Source organism: Oreochromis niloticus, linkage group LG1 (genome assembly GCF_001858045.2).
Source record: "Oreochromis niloticus isolate F11D_XX linkage group LG1, O_niloticus_UMD_NMBU, whole genome shotgun sequence".
NCBI lineage: Eukaryota > Metazoa > Chordata > Actinopteri > Cichliformes > Cichlidae > Oreochromis > Oreochromis niloticus.
Window position 1 is genome coordinate 31,359,203 of NC_031965.2, and position 18,938 is coordinate 31,378,140.

General features: G+C 41.6%; 1 protein-coding gene and 1 long non-coding RNA gene across 3 annotated transcripts in view; both read left to right on the plus strand.

The window, feature by feature from the left end:
* Nucleotides 1-1,434: 1,434 nt before the first annotated feature.
* Nucleotides 1,435-13,702, plus strand: sall1a (spalt-like transcription factor 1a). Of its 2 annotated transcripts, XM_019360419.2 has the most exons (4): nucleotides 1,436-2,343; nucleotides 4,701-4,886; nucleotides 7,569-10,972; nucleotides 12,055-13,702. In XM_019360419.2, exons 3-4 carry the CDS (start codon nucleotides 7,784-7,786, stop codon nucleotides 12,493-12,495), a joined length of 3,630 nt encoding a protein of 1,209 aa, XP_019215964.1. In that variant the 5' UTR covers nucleotides 1,436-2,343; nucleotides 4,701-4,886; nucleotides 7,569-7,783; the 3' UTR covers nucleotides 12,496-13,702. The 2 variants fall into 2 exon arrangements, with proteins under 2 accessions (XP_003437589.1, XP_019215964.1); XM_003437541.5 differs by lacking the exon at nucleotides 4,701-4,886 and having other exon boundaries at nucleotides 1,435-2,343.
* LOC109202623 (uncharacterized) overlaps nucleotides 1,459-18,938 on the plus strand; it is a 43,860-nt gene continuing 26,380 nt past the window's right edge. Inside the window, exons 1-3 of the long non-coding RNA XR_002062575.2 lie at nucleotides 1,459-1,485; nucleotides 16,051-16,310; nucleotides 16,537-16,644. This is a non-coding gene — a long non-coding RNA (uncharacterized LOC109202623). The remainder of the gene's footprint in view (nucleotides 1,486-16,050; nucleotides 16,311-16,536; nucleotides 16,645-18,938) is intronic.

Sequence of the window (18,938 nt, forward strand, 5' to 3'; positions counted from 1 at the left end):
TGTCCGCCTGTGTCATTCAGCCCATGACTGTTAACACTGTATCCTCAACCGTCCCGAGTGAATCCCATTTAAAATGTCTCCTGCTCGGCTGGGCTGCAAATCACCCTGTTTACAATCTCACACCAACACTCACATCAATTAACTGGCCATTGATTTTTCCGCCCGGGACATTACAATATTGCAGACCCCTTTTTCCTCTCCTAGCAATTTCAAGTTTCCTGCATATAATTGCACGGGCTTTTTAACTGCACGCGCACATACACATTTTCCCCTACTAATGATCATTTGCTCTTTGATTTTTGTTAGTCACAGCTTTAATTTCGATCTGGTCCCCGGGTTTTTGGACAGTTTATGCATCAATTGATACTCCCTCCCAAAAAAGAAAAAAAAAGAAAAAAAAGAATGTTCCATTTGAAAATTATGTGTGCTGTTTAATTATTCGACCTAACGCATTGATAAAGCAGATCACTAAGGCCATCAGAGGTATTTGATTTTCCCTCTGCTCTTTCCTTTTTTCATGAATAAGTAAATAGTAAGGCTAGTCGAAACTAAAAGATATCTGACACAAGAGAGGACCAGATCCATCTAGCCTGCAGCTGCTCTTTAAATATTCAGTGAAAAATAATGGCATCCGAGGCATCACCTATAGTAACATTATTATCTTCATTTCTCAAAATCAGCCTGACTGAGAGCTTCGTTTATCTTTTTCAGGTAATAAATCTACTCGACTCAGCGCTCACAAGAAGCTCCTGTGGGATCTCTTGCTCTCTTAAGCATCCCAAGTGAATGCGCACTCCTGTTAATGCATTATTTATAATAATAATAATAATAATAATAATAATAATAATAATAATACTGTAACTTCTGTAATCCACAGGCTCGATTAAGACATTGTTTTATTTGCTTTGCCGTTATCAGCTGAAATATATTGACCAATTGTCATTCTAATAAAAACATTTACCATTACGATAAAATAAAACATATCAACAGGCCAAACATTTAACTTTTGATAAGGACATTATGCAGTAATTCATGCCGATTTTACAATATAAACAACCCAGTGGATGGTAAATATATAAAGATAAGTTTAGTTTTTTTTTTCCAAATGCATGATGTGAAATATAGATTAGTCCACATGACATGGATATGAGGCAAGCATTCGTTAAAAAAAAGTGTTTGGGGAAGAATTTAAAAGCTTAATTTATCCCCATTCAGATGAACAGACTTCTGTCTCTCCGCTCTTTACCACTGATCATCCCGGCGCGCACAAACCGTTTGGCTCTGCTGTGCTCAATCAGAGAGAAAGAGAGAGAGCGGGAGAGAGAGGAGGGAGGGAGAGGGAGGTGGAGGTGAATGGTAACGTGACTGAATAGCCCGATGACCAATCAGATCCTCGATGGGCCGGGCTCCACATTTGTCCCACTGCCGCACGGGCCCTCAAAGTTTGTTTATTCGCGGAACGCAGTGTGTGATGAAAACGTGTTAGTAAGTAACCCCTCTTTCTGCTAATAATAATCAAATCAAAGTGATTGGGACGTCGGATCACACTCTGGACTTTTGGGAACGCGTAACGGTGCCATTTACGCACGGAACATGCTGGCGAGACGTTGCGTTTTAGCGCACCGGGAGCTTCGCTTCAAACTCTTCAGAAAGTAGGTGTCGGTGTGCACACAACAAGAGCTGAATTACAGCGATCTTAACGCAAGAGTGGAGAACGGACTACCGAGTTGTAGTGAAATTAAAGTTGGTTGGAGATCGCGAAGGTTTGAGTTGCGAGCGTCCCGTCAATCCACATCAACAGGGGAAAAGGAAAAAAGAAAGAAAGAAAATAAACTGTGATCACTGCTTGATCAGTGAGAAAGACTGAAAGATACTGTCGCGGGCATGGACTCGAGACGCTGACATTCCCCTGTAGTAGTCAAGATAAGCCTTGACTTGGCTAACAGAAGGGGTTAAACCGTATCTAAAGGGAGTTTGGAAAACCCAGCCTTTCTTCCTCATACGGATCAACTCATTGGGTGGGAGCTGAGAGAGAGACAAGAGTCCCCAGCAAATCAGGAGCTAATTGATTAAAGAGACTTCATTTGAATAGGAGGGGGGCTGGCAAGGTGCCAATCGCCTTTCAAAGAAGCCCCCCGTATGATTAATCGCAGAGCATTATTGATAATCATAACGGGGCACATGCGCGGTGGATGTTCTCGATTTACGTAATTTTTTAGAAGGTTTTGTAGTCATTTTTTTATTCTTTGCCTGCTGATGTGCCAGCCAGCATGTCGCGGAGGAAGCAAGCGAAACCTCAACACTTCCAATCCGACCCTCATCTGCCTTTATCGGAGCACAATGGTGAGTCCAAGTAACCCAACGCTCCTTTTATGCAATCACCGTGAATTTTTCTTTCTTTTAAGCGATGTTTTATTGTGTCCGCGGTCAACTCTCACTATTAAGGAAGACTTTGAATTGGAGTTTATGCTGTTAGTTTTTTTTGTTGTTGTTGATTTCTTTACAAATTCAAGTGACTTCTTGATGAAAGTATGGTCGACTTTTAACAAAAGTTGATGCACCGATTTTCCACGAATTTCCCATTATTCAAGTACCAAGAACAATTTTCGGTAACTTGACATTTCTGCGCTGATTATTTCATTATCAGGGATTAAAACTCGGTTCTAAACGGTTAATAAGTTAAATATAAAAACATAGATATGGTGTGTTTTCTTTGGGTTTGAGCTCGGTGTGACTTAAAAGTTTCAAAAGTTTTTAGTCTTAACTTTAGCGCGTTTTAAATAAATAAATAATCGCTCCGCTCGCACGCAGGCTTCCCTGCGTTCAGCGGTCGGTGTCTTGCCTCGACATCGACCACCCTGTCGCCCCTGCCGGGACTCCCAACTTTTCTTTGGTCCTGGACCCACAAATACCGTCTTCCGTGTGCTTCAGTTCTGCGCTGTAAACTCGTACAGACATTTCCTTCTTTTATGAAAATATATCAACAGTCTACGTCATGGCTTGTTACTTTTTTTTAAAGTAAGATGAAAGGAGGACAGAGTGCGCCGGAGAACGTTAATGAACAAACATCTTTCCCAGTTCCTCCTGTGACGGTCTCTTTAGTTTACCCATCTTTAGGCAATTTTTTTTTTCTTATAAAAAAGAAGAAGAAGAAGAAAACAAATATTTGGGAAACTGAAGTTTTGTCTCGGCCATTCTGTGTGCACAAATAGGCTACACACCCGATTAGTCTAAAAGATAGTTTCGTGTCCATATAGATAAAACTGACTTCCTAATTTTAACTTGCGGACTTGTAGCCAATGCGACCATCTTACACCTTTGAAAAATACTGCAGTAAGAATGCTTTGTTAGAAATGTTGTGCCTAAAATGTGAAACGAGTTTGTACAAAGTGGCATTCAGGACTCTGCATGAGCTCTCAGCGTTTCAGAGGCCAACATAAGCCAGTAAAGTTATAATTAATTGCAAGCTGCTTTGTTTTTGTAGAAAAGGGGACTACTCGAGCCAAACAAGACACTTTAATAAAACTGCGCTTTGAGATCACTGTAGAATAGTTTTAAATTAAGCTTTCATTCGCTACAGGACGTTGCAGCGTGTATTTTTGTTGACCGACTTTTCAGTCATGCGTTCATTAGGAGGAAAAAAATATCCATTAATATTTTAAGTAATTTCATAAATGTTCTTAAATGGAAAGAAGCCCCGACTTTGTTATTCCGCGCAGTGTGATCGAATTTTGCCGCACAAAATTTATACTTTCTGCAATTTAAAAATAAATACATCTTTTCATTTAAATGGCCTACAGGTTTCATGCGTGCAAATAAAATTTTCTATGCAGCACACTGCGTTTAGCACAACCTGAAAAGCATGTGCATTTAACATAAATATTTAAAATAAATATTCCTTTCGTGAGAAAGTCACGCATTGAAAAGCTATTTCACGTGATTTTAGGAACTTGATGATTAATGCAAAACCTAGTCTATCCCTGAGTGCTGTTTTTTTCGTCTAAATTTCCTTTAAATCTAATAAAGGGGAGTGAGGGAAAGTCACTTGTTTCAACAACCCAACTGCAGAATGCAAAAATTCCTAATTATGTCTAGGCCATATGCTAAAATAGTTGCAAGTATCTTGTGTATGTAATTATAAGAGTATGACCATGTTGTCTTTAACTTTGGGATTATTTAGCTGAAGCAGTGCTCATTATAAATGAGTTGTGTGTCTTTCTAGAGTGTTCTGGTAGCAGGAAGGGAAACAGAAAGTCATTGTATCTGTAGCTGAATATCAGTGATGCTCAGGGCTGTAGTTACTGGGAGGTCGGAGTGAGAGCCACAGAGGGTGGGATGTTGAGCTGTTTTAACCTTTGCCAGCGTCCCTCTGTTTGGAGGTGATCAGAGTTCAGGGCTCACTGTGTTCCTCTCTGCCTTGCCATTGACCCTGCTGATGAGAGCTGCAGGCGGCCCAGCAAGGCCTCAGCTTTTTTATTTAAGAGTGTGTTTGACTGTGGGGCCTTATCAATGTTGTGACCATCCCCTTATGCCCTATCAGAGTGGCCCCCCTAGAGGAGAGATTGGCAGGGCAGCCCCCTTTTTGCGCTGTTTCTCCCTGCAAACACAGAGTTCCTCGCTTGTCATTTTGCCATTGTTTATGTGGTGTGAGTTTAGGTGTAGCCTGAAGGACTTGCTTTGCCTTTTTCCCTCCCCTTAAGCTTTAACCATGTCACCGGGGCAGAGCTTCTGAGATTTGAATCTTGTCCTGGACCACGGCAGCTTTAGTGGAACCCCATCTAGTGTTCAGTGGGATGAGTCCTGAGGGCTGGAGAAGATGTGAGCAGAAACCCTCCTGAAGTTACAAGTGTCAAGACGCTCACAGAGGCCCCCTGCGAAAAAATAATGTAGGATCTCTCAAAGCTCTCCAACTTTTTTTGACTAATCCTTACTTTCTTGTCTCTCATATTCAGATTTTTGGTCAATCTCTTTGAGGCTCCGTCCTCTTACTGCCTGCCTAACGCCCTTTAGCTCTGCTCACTACTTACATTGTGCTATTGATAGACATTCTATCGAAGTTTACAGTCTTTCTTCATACCAGCTTGACTTTATCTTAATTGTAATTTGAAGTTAATCCTTGCTATTTTAGGAATTAAGCCTAATGCTAGCATCTGCGCTGTTTGCTCCTAGTCTTATGTGGACAGTGGATTTGTAGTGATGCATTAATTCAGTTTTGTTCCTTTTTCGGTCATCAAGTAAAAACATATTTTGGCAGTGTAATAAGTCATATGCAGTTAATGGTGAAATGATTCTTACACTGTACAGCCGTAAAGGCATTTTTACCATTGGCTTTCCTTAAACTTGTGATAGAGTTTGGAAGACGACAATGTCCATTGCTGCATTGCAATTTGATGACGAGTCTTAGCAGTTCCTTAGTTAGCGTATAGAAATGTACAATTTGGGGGAAAGTTCATCTATCTTTGCTGTCTTTTTTAGTGTAATTTTATATTCTAGCGATAGTTATATTTTATGCTTGCATTTGTTTTATTGTGGCATTTGTTTGATAAACTCAAATAATTTGAAAGTGCACAATTGTGAAAATGCACTGTACAAAAAAATGTTTTAGTATTTGTTAGGATTTATTCAATTAAAGAAACACACTTATTATGTCTGTGAGTTAAATAGTGAATTAATTAAATTCTACTGTAGAGCTTTTTCTCTGATGTGTGTAGATTTGGACACACAGTGAAAACTCAGGTATTTTATTTTTTATGAATAACTCTCCATCTTCCAAAAGTCAGGCAAAAGTTTTTGTTTCTTTTCTATATTCTTCTATTTTCATCCCACTCATTGTCATATGATTTGATTTTCTTCACACTAATTTGTGTACAGTGAACCTTGAGAAAAGAGAAAAGGTGTTTATTTAATCCTCACATTTCTCACACTATGAATCAAACACATTTTTTCAAAATTAACGCTTGGGGTGTAGGTAGACGGGTGGGTGGAAGGAGGGGAGGATTTAACATGAAAAGTTATCATTAAAGTTGAGTCTTCCCTGTTTGCATGGTTTGGTGGTGTGAGGGCCGGGGTTTACTGTCATGGCAACTTTGCGTTATCTGATGTCTCTGAGCGGAGAAACATTGAGGGAGATAATCCCTGAATTAAACAGGATCTGCTTTGAGTCGACTGAGATGAGCAGGGCCAGGCTGTGCCGACGATCCCCGCCGCTCCCATGCTGTGTGAACAATGGGAAGGCATCCTGTCTCTCTGTGGGGCAGGGCTGCACTTCTCTGGGTTTCATTTGCAAATGAATTCTTGGCCCTGATGAAAGTGTTGAGGGGCCAGAGGCACAATGAAAGGGATTCATAGAGAAATGCAATTTGTAAATCAACTTGTATGTTAAATAGCGAGATTTTAGTGTGACAAAGAGGGAAATGAATAAGGAAAGTCTGGAGCACAGCAGTGGCTCTGGGGGCAGGGTGTCGTCTTGCCTTTTCATTCCCTGACTCGTCCTGTTTATTAAAATGGAAAATTTCAAAACCTGTTTCAGTGCGCATTTGAAATGTGGTCGTTACTTTAGAATTTTTGTCTAAGTAACAAGAGAAGTTTCTGTTGTGCTTGTTCTATGAACTGGTGTGTCTGCTTTCTTAGTTTTGGCAAGTTTGTGATGCATGCGTTCTCATATGCCACACTGCTCTTTAGCGTTGACCAAGTATTTATTTATTTATTTAATCCCTTTCAGGCATTTTTTTCCTCAAATGAATTTACCGATAACTGTCCTTTCTTCGATTTAACTTTTGAGTTTATTGAACAATACATAAACAAAACTCTTAAGAATAATAAATATTTTTATTCTTGTAATAGATGGCAGATTTGTTTCATGTTTTTTGGTTATCAACTGAGTAACTGTTTACCTTAAACTTCTTTCTTGAATTTCTTCCTCTTTGTTTTTGCTTTCTTGTGTATATGTAGTAGATGTGGTGCCACAGGCTCTGTTGTTCTTGTCTCACTGTGATTGCAGGCTGAGTGGATACAAATTAGTTTAGTGACATAGATAACCTGTCCAAGATGCCTGTAGTTGGCTGAAAATGAGCAAAGTTGACAGCAAATTGAAAGTCTAATAAGTCCTTCAAATGCTTGATTTGCACCGAGTGGACAAGTAGACTTTGAAGGGCATGGAATATAGGAAATCAATGCTTTTCTATGAAATTTCATTAAGACCCAATGATCCTGACTTCACTCTATTCTATATTTTGATGGATTATCTAGAGAAAATGATTACCTTTGGTTGGCCTGATGAAACCCAGATGTACATCTTCAAAGATCACTTTTAACCAATATTTGAGTAGTTCCCATTGATTTTGTATCCCCTCTTATCATGTTTCAGAGGCCACTACATTGAATAAGGCCTTTTCTCATTTCTGCCGGCTTATTGTTGCCTTTCAATCGTTTTTTCGTGAACACATCAGAAGGATAAGTGTTAAAACTGATTAACTTAAGATTAACAGCAATGGAATTCAAGAAGATAAACCTGCTTCTTCAGCTGCAAAACATTTCTAATCGCTAATCCTCTGTTTCCTCTTTTTCAGGGGACACAGAACTTTGCTCCGAGGACCCCCCCTGCAAGGAGTCAGACGCCCATGTCTGTAGCAGATGTTGTGCTGAGTTCTTTGAACTATCAGATCTTGAGGAACACCAGAAGAATTGCACTAAGAATCAGTTAGTTCTGATAGTGAATGAAAATCCTGCCTCCCCTGTCGGAACTTTCTCGCCTGGGTCTCCTCCTCATAATCCCGATGACCAGATGAATGACACAGCTAATAACACTGATCAAACAGAGGGCAGTGACCTTTTGGAGCCTAACACTCTTGAAAAAGACGAATCCATGGACGTGGACGTTTCCGGAATGAGCAGTGGTCACGAAGAGGACGGCAGTCATACAGAAAGCGGAAGCCCCATTAATACAGTCAGCAGCCATGCTGATAGAGGCACCTCTGGCCCCGCAGTAGGTACTTCAGCTATCTCTGCCTCACTACCTCAGCTCAGTAACCTAACTGAACTGGGGAACTTCTCCATGATCAACAGCAATGTCATAATTGAAAATCTGCAGAGCACCAAAGTGGCTGTGGCCCAATTCTCCCAAGAAGCCCGTTCGACTGGAGGACCAAGGGTGGCCGTGCCAGCACTAATGGAGCAGCTCTTAGCCCTGCAACAGCAACAGATCCACCAGCTGCAGCTTATTGAACAGATTCGCCATCAGATACTGCTACTAGCCTCCCAGTCACCAGAAATACAGGTACCTCCAACTTCTGCTCCCGGCACAATGGGGCCAGCTGCCAGCCCCCTGACCACACTCAGCTCACATCTCTCTCAACAGCTGGCGGCAGCCGCAGGCCTAGCACAGAACCTGGCCAGCCAGTCGGCCAGTATTAGCAGCATAAAGCAGCTGGCTGCAGCGGCACAGCTACCTCAGTCCAACCCAAGCAGCAGTGAGACATCTCAGAGCATTACCACACTGGGGCCATCAACAATCAATCCCCAATCCTCTGACAAAAGGCCCACTCATATGAGTAGCCTTCATTCTCAACTAAGCAGCTCCTCACTAGCAAAGTCATCGACGCCAGCATTTGGAATAGGTAGCTTGTTAAGCTCGGCCGTGAATCCCCTTCTACCTCAACCCCCACCTGGAAATCCCATGTTCTCCAGTCCTCTGCCCAGTGTTGGCACCACTGTAGAGGACCTCAATTCTTTAGCAGCTTTGGCCCAGCAGAGAAAAGACAAGCCGCCAAATGTCAGTTCATTTGAGCATAAAAGCAGCTCTGATGATGCTTTCTTCAAACATAAGTGCAGGTTTTGTGGCAAGGTGTTTGGGAGCGACAGTGCCTTGCAAATTCACCTGCGCTCACATACTGGTGAGAGACCCTACAAGTGTAATATCTGTGGCAACCGGTTCTCCACTCGTGGTAACCTGAAGGTGCATTTTCAGCGTCATAAAGAAAAATACCCTCATATCCAGATGAACCCTTACCCTGTTCCTGAGCATTTAGATAACATACCAACAAGCACTGGCATTCCATACGGCATGTCTATACCACCTGAGAAACCTGTGACCAGCTGGCTTGACAGTAAACCAGTTTTGCCTACTCTGACATCATCAGTCGGCATGCTGCTACCACCAACCATGCCAAGCCTGCCACATTTCATCAAAAAAGAAGATCATTCAATAGCCATAACTAGTCCTTCTGTTACTGCAAAGAGTGACTCAGGTGCCACTGAGCCTTCAGCTAAAAGTAATGATGGTGTATCTGAAGAGGGTGAAGGTGCAACACTGCCTACCTCAAATGGAAAAACTGAAGAAGGCAGCAAGACTTCGGGTCTCATGACAAATGTGAGTTGTGCATCAGAAAGTGCTCCAGAGTATACGACTTCTACCAGCCCACCCATGATGACCAACCCACTCATGCCCCTTATGTCTGATCAGTTCAAGGCTAAATTCCCTTTTGTAGGCATTCTGGATCCTCTCCAGGGATCGGAGACATCCAAGTTACAACAACTTGTGGAGAACATTGATAGAAAGGTGAAAGACCCAAATGAATGTGTCATTTGCCACCGGGTGCTGAGCTGCCAGAGTGCACTGAAAATGCACTATCGCACTCACACTGGGGAACGGCCCTTCAAGTGTAAAATATGTGGCAGGGCATTTACCACCAAGGGAAATCTTAAAACCCACTACAGTGTTCATAGGGCCATGCCTCCTCTTAGAGTTCAACACTCCTGTCCCATTTGTCAGAAGAAGTTCACAAATGCTGTCGTTCTACAGCAACATATCCGTATGCACATGGGTGGGCAGATCCCAAACACCCCTCTACCAGAGAGTTATCCAGAGTCCATGGCTTCTGATACTGGCTCATTTGAAGAGAGAAACTTTGATGATCTTGACAACTTTTCTGATGACAACACTGAAGGAATGGAAGAGGGTCCAGACAGCAGTGTGCCAGATACACCCAGATCTGCTGATGCTTCCCATGACAGTCTATGTAACTCCCCAGCTCCCCCTGAAATGGCTACCCAGGAAGGGCAAGAGAGGAATGGCCAAGAGAATAGTAATGAAATGGAGGAACATAATGTGATCCAGATGAAGGCTATTGCAAATGGCTTAATTGAAGGTGACTGTCTCACCAATGACTCCTCATCTCTGGGAGGTGATGTTGAAAGCCAAAGCGCCGGGAGTCCAGCGGTGTCAGAATCTACCTCCTCCATGCAGGCGCTATCACCCACTAGCATGCAGCCACAACCACGCAAATCCCCGAGCCTCGAAGAAAGGCACCAAAGGGCCTTATCTTCAGACCCCACCAGTATAAGCCTCTTGCACTCACATCCCTCCAACCTTGGAGCCCTGGACCTGACATCTGTCAGTTCACCAAAAGACCCTTTGGGCATGATTTTCCCCTTCCGTGAGCGTAGCACCATCAAGAATACATCCTGTGACATCTGTGGGAAGACCTTTGCTTGTCAGAGTGCCTTGGACATTCACTATCGAAGCCATACCAAAGAAAGACCATTTATTTGCACGGCATGTAACAGGGGTTTCTCCACCAAGGGCAATCTCAAGCAACATATGCTAACACATCAAATGCGAGACCTGCCCTCACAGCTATTTGAGCCATCAAATACCAGCCTGTCCTCCAGCCCAACTCCTTCTCTTCTATCTGTTGGTTCTCTAAGCAAACCAGAAGTCAATGGTTTCCTTCATAACCTTCATCCGGAAAACAAGGACGTACCCCCTGGCTTGGTCACATCATCTGCCTCAACATCCCCAGTGCTTTCCACTGCTCCACCACGCAGGACTCCTAAGCAACACTTCTGCAATACCTGCGCAAAGTGTTTCTCCTCCGCCAGTGCTCTACAGATCCACGAGAGAACCCACACAGGGGAGAAACCCTTTGCCTGCAGCATCTGCGGCCGAGCTTTTACCACCAAAGGAAACCTCAAGGTAAATGTCGAAACACTCAGCAAACTATTGGCCTCCTAAAAGTATGTGCGTGAGAATGTTCGTGAAAAACGAGTCTCAGGGTTACTATTTAATTTTATATGGCATGTCAGTGCACTAGGCATCAAGATGTGGTAATGTGGTATAATTAATGAAAGGAACTGCTCTTAGAGAAAAAAAAATGGAAAAGCTGAATCATGCATGTAATATAATTATTGGAGAGAAATTCCAGCATGTGATCAGCTAAGAATGATCCAGTGCACACAATTAATTATCAGGTATAATCACTGTGAGCTAAGTCAGTCTGTATTTTTCCATAACGGATTCTGTAAAAAATGTCACAGGCTTAAATCATCAAGAAAAAGATCTGCTTAATGATCTTTAGGATTTGGGGGGATTATGTGGCCTTAATTTACAATTATGTTTGTTATTTTTGAATGTCTCAATCTCCAATTCCTAGTGGAGAAATAAGGGCATATGTTTTTTTTTTCTTGTTTGTTTGTTTTATTTCTAAAAGATTTACTAAATCAAGCTCAGGCTGTTGGATGATACTAGACTTACAGCGATATCTCACAATGGTATGGTTTATTTAAAAAAGGCTCATTAACTTTTTGTAAACTATTGTATATGAGCCATATTAAAATACAATTATTTTGGAGCAGTGTTTCAAAAATGTCCAAGCAGAATGTTGTCTTGTTCTTAGAAAGGGTACGGGCAGAGGTGAAATGTCACATGTAATACTGGCTGGGGCAATGAAACTGGACAGTGCAATTTTTGCTTCAGCCGTGTGGTCCCCGTGTGAGATGAGCAAATTAAAGTTCAGATTAAACAGCATGTATCAGTCTTGCCAAAAGATGTTTACACAGTGTTTGTACTTCTCATAGCATAGGCAGCTAACTGATCTGCTGCACTCAGGGTGTGAAGCTATTTTAATTCACACTCAAGCATTATTATTATTTTTTCCATTGCATCATCTCATGTGCAGCTCTTGTGGCCAAGTTTGTAAACATCTCTAGTTTTCATCCTGCTCATTGCTCTGTCTCTCACCTCCTCTCTTTTGTTCTTCTCCCTCTCCGTCTGTGTAGGTTCACATGGGTACCCACATGTGGAACAGCGCTCCAGCCAGACGTGGCCGCAGACTCTCTGTAGATGGCCCGATGGCCTTCCTTGGCACCAACCCAGTCAAGTTTCCCGAGATCTTCCAGAAGGACATGGCATCGAGGGCAAGCAACGGAGACCCGGCCAGTTTCTGGAATCAGTATGCTGCGGCCTTCTCCAATGGTCTCGCAATGAAGACAAATGAAATCTCCGTCATCCAGAACGGAGGCATCCCACCCATGTCAGGTGGTGTCGGAAATGGGGGCAGCTCTCCCATAGGTGGCCTGACAGGCAGCCTAGATAAGCTACACAACACGGAGCCCAATGCTGCTCTGGCTGGTCTGGAGAAAATGGCCAACACAGAGAATGGGGCCCACTTCCGGTTCACACGCTTCATGGAGGACAATAAAGAAATTGCCACCAATTAGTATGTGTCCTCAAATGGGCACAGACACATAAAGATGCCTAAAGGCATACTGTACACATATGTAGACACAGACAGAGGAAGAGAACAAGACAGGGATAAAATCAGCTGAACTGCTTTGCTCGCCATTGAATCTTTACGAACATGAGTGTGAAGACAAGTTGCTTTTTTTGTACAATGTACATGTTATAGTTTTAAGGAGCTTATTTATTAGTGATTATAACCTTGCTTGAAACCAAGTGGAAGCATTAACAATTAGGTTTTGTTTATTTTAAAGCCACAATGGGTGCTTTAAAAAATGTGCTTTTGAAACTTAGAATATCTGGTTAGATAACCTTACCTTGGCATTAAGTTATTTTCTGTCTGTAGTAGCTATAATTGAACTGTCTATGTTCATGTGATGCATTAGCCCTGTAATAAGCGAACAGACTTGCTGTAAATAATGTACACTGATCTTCTGTAGATGGTCTAACATCTGTGTTCATGAATCCCCCCCACCCCGCCTCATCAAGACAAAACAATGAAATTCAGGCAAGGGACTAAATGATGTTGTAGTTCCTTTCTTTCCAATTATTATTTACCTTTATCTTATTTAAGGAAGACAAAACATTGAAGTTTGCTACATTTCAAGGGTTTATTTAGTGTTAATTTGTTTTCTCGTTACAGTCTCTGTGTATTGTACTTTCTACTTTTTTTGTTTACTTCCATATTTTTTTTTTCTTCTATCTTCTGTTGCTCGTATTTTGGTGTTGTTGAGAGCAAGATGGTTACAAATAGAGGAACATTCAGTCTGGCCTGTTTCCTGGTTTTTGGAACTGAGACAGCTAATCAAATTAGAAGGATCACTTTTAGTATCTGAGCTGGATTTCCACATTGCTGCTATGTCCCAGCATCCTCACTGACATCAAGTGCAAAGTTATGTGTTGAAGCTTCTGTAAATATGTTCAGATGTGGAAATACAAGCTCCCTTGCAAGAAAATGTACATAAAGCTCTCATGAGAAGTCCATCGCGGCCAGGGGACAAAATGATAGTGTTTTTATAAGTATAAATATATATCGGGTTTGACAACCTTCGGACTGTTACATGCACTTTCTTGGAAAGTTGGAAGATCTTTATGGGTCCAGTTTCTCTACACTTTAATACCTACTAACAACTAAGATACTGTAATTCTTTACTCTAATAATCAAATACATCAGTTTTCCAAAAGAAACATTGTGTGTTTGTGTGCATTTATTTCCTAATTTTAAAAATACCGTCTCTTTACATTTACTAACAACTATACGTAAGACACTGAAAAAAAAAAGCAGAAATAAAAAAGAAATCAAATAAGTAACTTTTGTTTCTTTTAAATAATTTATGTTCACGTGCAGCTTCCACACTGCTTCCAGGTACCGTGCACAAACTACAGAAACAGAAACGGAGGCTTGGGTGCTGATGGTGTGAGTTTTCCTGCTCTTTAATTTAAAATGAACACTGTTTGAACATCGTAATTTCTGTCGCCAGTTCTCCAGATCTCCAATTAATGACTGTTCCACAGAATCGGATAAATTCAAAGCGTATCCGTGGAAAGGAAAAGGCCCCCTCCTGCAATTTATTTACAAAGGTTTTCTTAAAAAAAAAAAAAAGAAGAAGAAGAAGAAGAAGAAAGAAAAAGAAAGAAAGAAAGAAGCGCGTCTCAGCGGGTAAACGGATGGGGTGTCCGGAGCAGATAGTTAAGCAGGAGGTGTCCGATGCGCAGTTGGCGTTATTTTTCTTCTTCTTCTTCTTCGTCTTCATTTGAAAATAGAACTTGTATTAAGAAAGCGACGATCTAGTTAAGTGCTTTCCAAAGGAGGTTGTCAAGACGATCGCTCGGTTATCCGGATACAGTTGACGACTTTAAAGGCGTTTGCGTTGCATTTTTTATTCAAAGTGAAAAATTTTCCCCTTTTGTATTTCAACAGCTGCATTTAATTTAACACATCGTTGCACATCCTGCAATGCAGGATCTGTTAATTTCTGTCCAGCATCCTCGGCGCGCTCCCCTCCTCTTTACAAAGCCGAAATCCCCAATATTTACGTTTTAGATTTCGAGACGTAGAAGCTAAATGATCCTTGCCCACAGTGCCTGTTTTCTTTTTAACAGTCACATCTGTTCCCCTGAGCTCTGTTTGTGCAGTAAATCGGCTTCCTGAGAGATTCCTTCAAAGAACAAAAAGAAAAATAAAACATTCCCACATTCCTGCTTAATTATGACAAATTCTTCGTTTGCATGTACTATTTTAAATATGGTGTATGTCTATTTTGGAAATTTGTCATTATTATTATTATTATTATTATTATTATTATTATTACATTCTAAATGATAATCTAATTGATTTCATTAAAAAAATCAATTCCAAATGATAAAATTATAAATACTTAAAGATGTGCTGCAAAATTAAATCATAAAATTATAAATACTTGAATAATAAAATAATGGAAACAAAATAAATAAATAAATAAATAAAGACCTGATGAGTCATTTGGCTTATTTTTCATGGAGACTGCTCACAGCTGGGGAGCACAAATATACAGGAGTAAATACATGCTTTATCTCTGTGTGAGTCATCCCACCACTAAGCATGGACTGTGCTCTTGGTTCTCAGCTCCTTGCTTAAGTATCGATTGAGCTGTGCAGTATTACAGAAACACTTGAATCTCAGGTGGCAGGAATGTGTACAATTGATCTCTTCCACTGTGGCTCCCAGCAGTGGCTTTTTGCTCCACAACACACCGCACCACAGGAAGAGCCAGGCGAACACACTGAAACACAATCGCTACAGACTAAGAGGGGCTGTCCCAGTCTGCCTTGCTCACTGTCACAATTTACTGTGAGTCTAGTCAACTGCTCTGCCGCTACATTGAGACTTTGCTTTCAGGCAACTGAGAATATATACACAATATTATGCTGTAAACACAAATTCTACAGCTAGACACACAGTCATGCACACACACATTTGGATTTATTTTACGTCTCATGTTTGTCTTTGTTTTTATTTTAGTTTCACGGTTATTTTTCTTTTTCCTTATTCAAGCTAAATGGCTTGATGGCTTTTTGCTGCAGAGTCTGGCGAGGATGGGAACCATCAGGAAAGAAACATTACTCTCTTTAGCTGTAAGCCACTCCTGTCCACTTACTGTACACTTGAAAGTTCATTATAGGGTTGGCTTAAGTAAAGGCTGTGTGCACAGCTGTCACACTGCAAAAATAAACTCACTTGTTTTCTGGTTGTGTCAGAAATCTTTTCATGCACACTTGTGTATAATTAACACAGTTGTCATTATGGAAATTATATTTTTTTACCAGGAAAACATCTTTATTTCATAATACATAAGTGTGGGTAAAACAGGAAAACATGAAGAGAAAAGAATGACCTCCATGGCTGATTCAAGTTTTTGTGCATCATCTGATGTATGCATTCATTGTAAATTGAGAGGTCAGAAAAAATATATATTTTTGACTCTTAATCTGTGGTTGGACTGAAATCTGTTCAATAGCTGTTGTTTCTTTTTCCTGTACCCTCAACCGCCCTTCAGTGTGTAGGTCAGGCTGAGACGAAGCTGCACAGAGGCGATCTTAGGAAGCTGGAGTCCCCACCCGCCCACACCCACACCCACTTCCGCCTTGTGCTGTCAGTCCTGCTGAGTCGATACAAACCGTAGCCTGGGGCCCAGCCTGGACTCCCCACTGAGGTTCTGGCCTACGGGAGATCAAAGACCCACTGAGAACAATAGTAAGGCAGCCGTGGTTCACTCTCCCCGGATGCACCTCCACACCTGTCCATGCTGTCACTCAGGTGACTGACCTGCTCAGAGGCCTACTGTCTATAACAACATACTCCTATGTTCACCTACAAATACTGATGTAGAAATTTTAAAAAAGCAAATCTAAATCATTAATAAGTAATACGCCATTGACTGTTTAATGTGCTTCTGTTTGTCTCCCTAATTTCCCAAAAGGGTGTTTTTTCTGTTTCCTAGTATGTTTGTAAATGTCTAATTTGTGTTGTCATTTCCCTCAAGCCATTCCAGGCTGTTTTTATCTTCCTGTGGTTCTCATCATACTTCCTGTGGAAAGTGGAGGCTGTCTGCAGCATGTGCACAGCTGTTTGGAAGACCTCCATATTGAAGGTACAAACATGGAGCACAACTTTTTAGCTCTGGGTTTTCCATTCTGCCACTGCTTTTCTACACTGCCACTGCTAGCGAAGCAATCAAGATGTTTAAGTAGAAACTTTAATCCGCTGAAAGGCAGCTCTTTTACTTCTGCCCATGTGTAAGTTCTACTCAGGGCTCATGAGGCTTTGGAGTTTTTCTTTGCATGGTTTATTTTTATAGCGCAGAAATCTGGAGACTTTCCAAATGTCAAGGTCATTTATCTTGCAGTTCATCCGCTCCTTGCCTTTTGTGTTGTGAGAAAGAGAGGCACAGGCCCATATTGCATTTCATGACCTATTGTGTCAAAGGAGTGCCCAGACAAACAGGTGGGAGCTCTTCGTGGACCAGCCTCGCCAAATTTGAGGCTCCCTGGCCCTTTCTTTAATAAGACACTCATGCTTGCAGAACGGCCTCAGTACTCCGTTTCCCTCTTCGTCAGATGGGAACCTTCACGGATGCTAATGAACATACAGTAAGGGTTTGTCTCACGCTCAGTGATCCTGCTATCTGCGTCTCCCAGTTTATCATCACCACTAAAATTGCAAGGCCATTTTACTGAGCTTTTACTACAGGGGAGACATTTAGGGCATTGTGATGCTAATTCCTTAAAATGTGATGTCTAGGTTTGTTCTTTAAGGTCAGGGTAGGTTTATGAGACTGGGTCTTTTGACGAAGTACAAGTACCTTTTTTGTTATCACAGAAAAACCTGCGGTCACGGGTTGTCCTCCCTGCCCCTAGAGGCAAATTTAATTTAATGTACATTTCCATTTAAGATGAATCACATGTTCGCTTATTTTGTACAGTAGAATAGAGACAGATCGTCTTTCTTTGGTTTTAAAGAACAGCTTTGAGATTAAGTAGGCTGATTGTGGCCCTTTCACCATCAGAATTACGGTTGGTAACCCAAGCCAGGTCTGTCTGCTCTGGGGCTTAAACACACACACAGTAGGGGACACTCTCTGTTAATGTCATCTCGGAGATTCAGTTTCCTCATCACAGTCTTACCTCAAGTCACACAACCTCTGACACATATTCTTATTTTTTCTCACAGTGTGAAAGCATGCTAGTAAGATGGATATTCTACAAGTTATTGATACTGAGAAGTTGTCAGGATGGAATGTCAGAGAGACTAGGAAGAAGCCCTTCAGCCGCTTGTCAGGTGTGTTTGATTCCATAGGTGCAGTGGAGAGATGTCTTGAGTTTATTGAATTTGTCATTTTTGGCCTGGGAGTGAAAAGGGCACCTGTGTGCTGCCGTAAGCCCCCACGCCTGGGCCACCACCTGCATCACAGATGACAGCTGATGTGCAGGGACAACCCTGAAGCAGTTTTTTTGTTTAAAACACTCCATCACTCACTGCGTACATTATTCATCAGCTGAAAAGCTGATAGGATATTTACTTTGTCAATTTTCTCATAAAAGGCTCATTGGGCACAAAAAAGGCACCCAGGGTTACAACAGGAAAGTCGAAACTATTCGGAGTCAGTTTCAGTGTGCTGCTAGTCTCAAATTCAAGACGTTTTGAGTTGTAAATACTGACCACCCACATCAACGCTAGGTCAAAGCAAAGGGCTGCAACAGTGGCTGAATATTAGCGACATTACTCGAGTGTGTGATAGGTTCTGTTACTCAATTGCTGGCCATGGGAAAATGAGGAAAGTCTGATAGAGATTTTGCTCCAGTTTACTGTCATTAAGGGGATCTGGGGCTGCTATATAGTGTATCTACTGGGCCAGGAACTGTAAAATGTGTAATCTAACGTAAGATAAGAAATGCATTAGGTCACACAATGTTCCCACAATGTTCTGTTTGATATGGAGATGTGCGTGTGCGGGAGGGTGGGTAACTCAACTGCACCACTAGACTTAGTTTGACACCCACTGGGTCTCGCGGTGCTAAAAATGAATCACTCATCAGGTTAAAGCATCCGCTAAATGGAATATGCTATGATTATGTGATTTCAAGCACACAGTAATGTTTGTGTGAGTGTTTTTTATAGCCTGCCCCCCGTGTGGATCTCTTTGCATACACGGCGTCCTCATGCTCAGTTAACTCTCTGCCACCTGTGATTAATAAGAAATATCCCAGATCCAGCAGGTTAATGTTTAATCAATCAACTGAGAGAGAAGCCTCTAAATGGCCTAGTTTATTTTTAACCACTGCATCATATTAACAGCACCAAGGTCTTGCACAGCCAAAACTCATTATTTTTTTTGGTTTCAGCTAATGTTTATCAATCTGTGGTGGAAATATTTTGCACCAGCCT

Coding starts and splice junctions, on each gene's coding strand:
- sall1a (XM_003437541.5), top strand. CDS start 2,271: ATGTCGCGGAGGAAGCAAGCGAAACCTCAACACTTCCAATCCGACCCT. Junction 2,344..7,568: donor GCCTTTATCGGAGCACAATG/GTGAGTCCAAGT, acceptor CCTCTTTTTCAG/GGGACACAGAACTTTGCTCC. Junction 10,973..12,054: donor CCACCAAAGGAAACCTCAAG/GTAAATGTCGAA, acceptor CCGTCTGTGTAG/GTTCACATGGGTACCCACAT.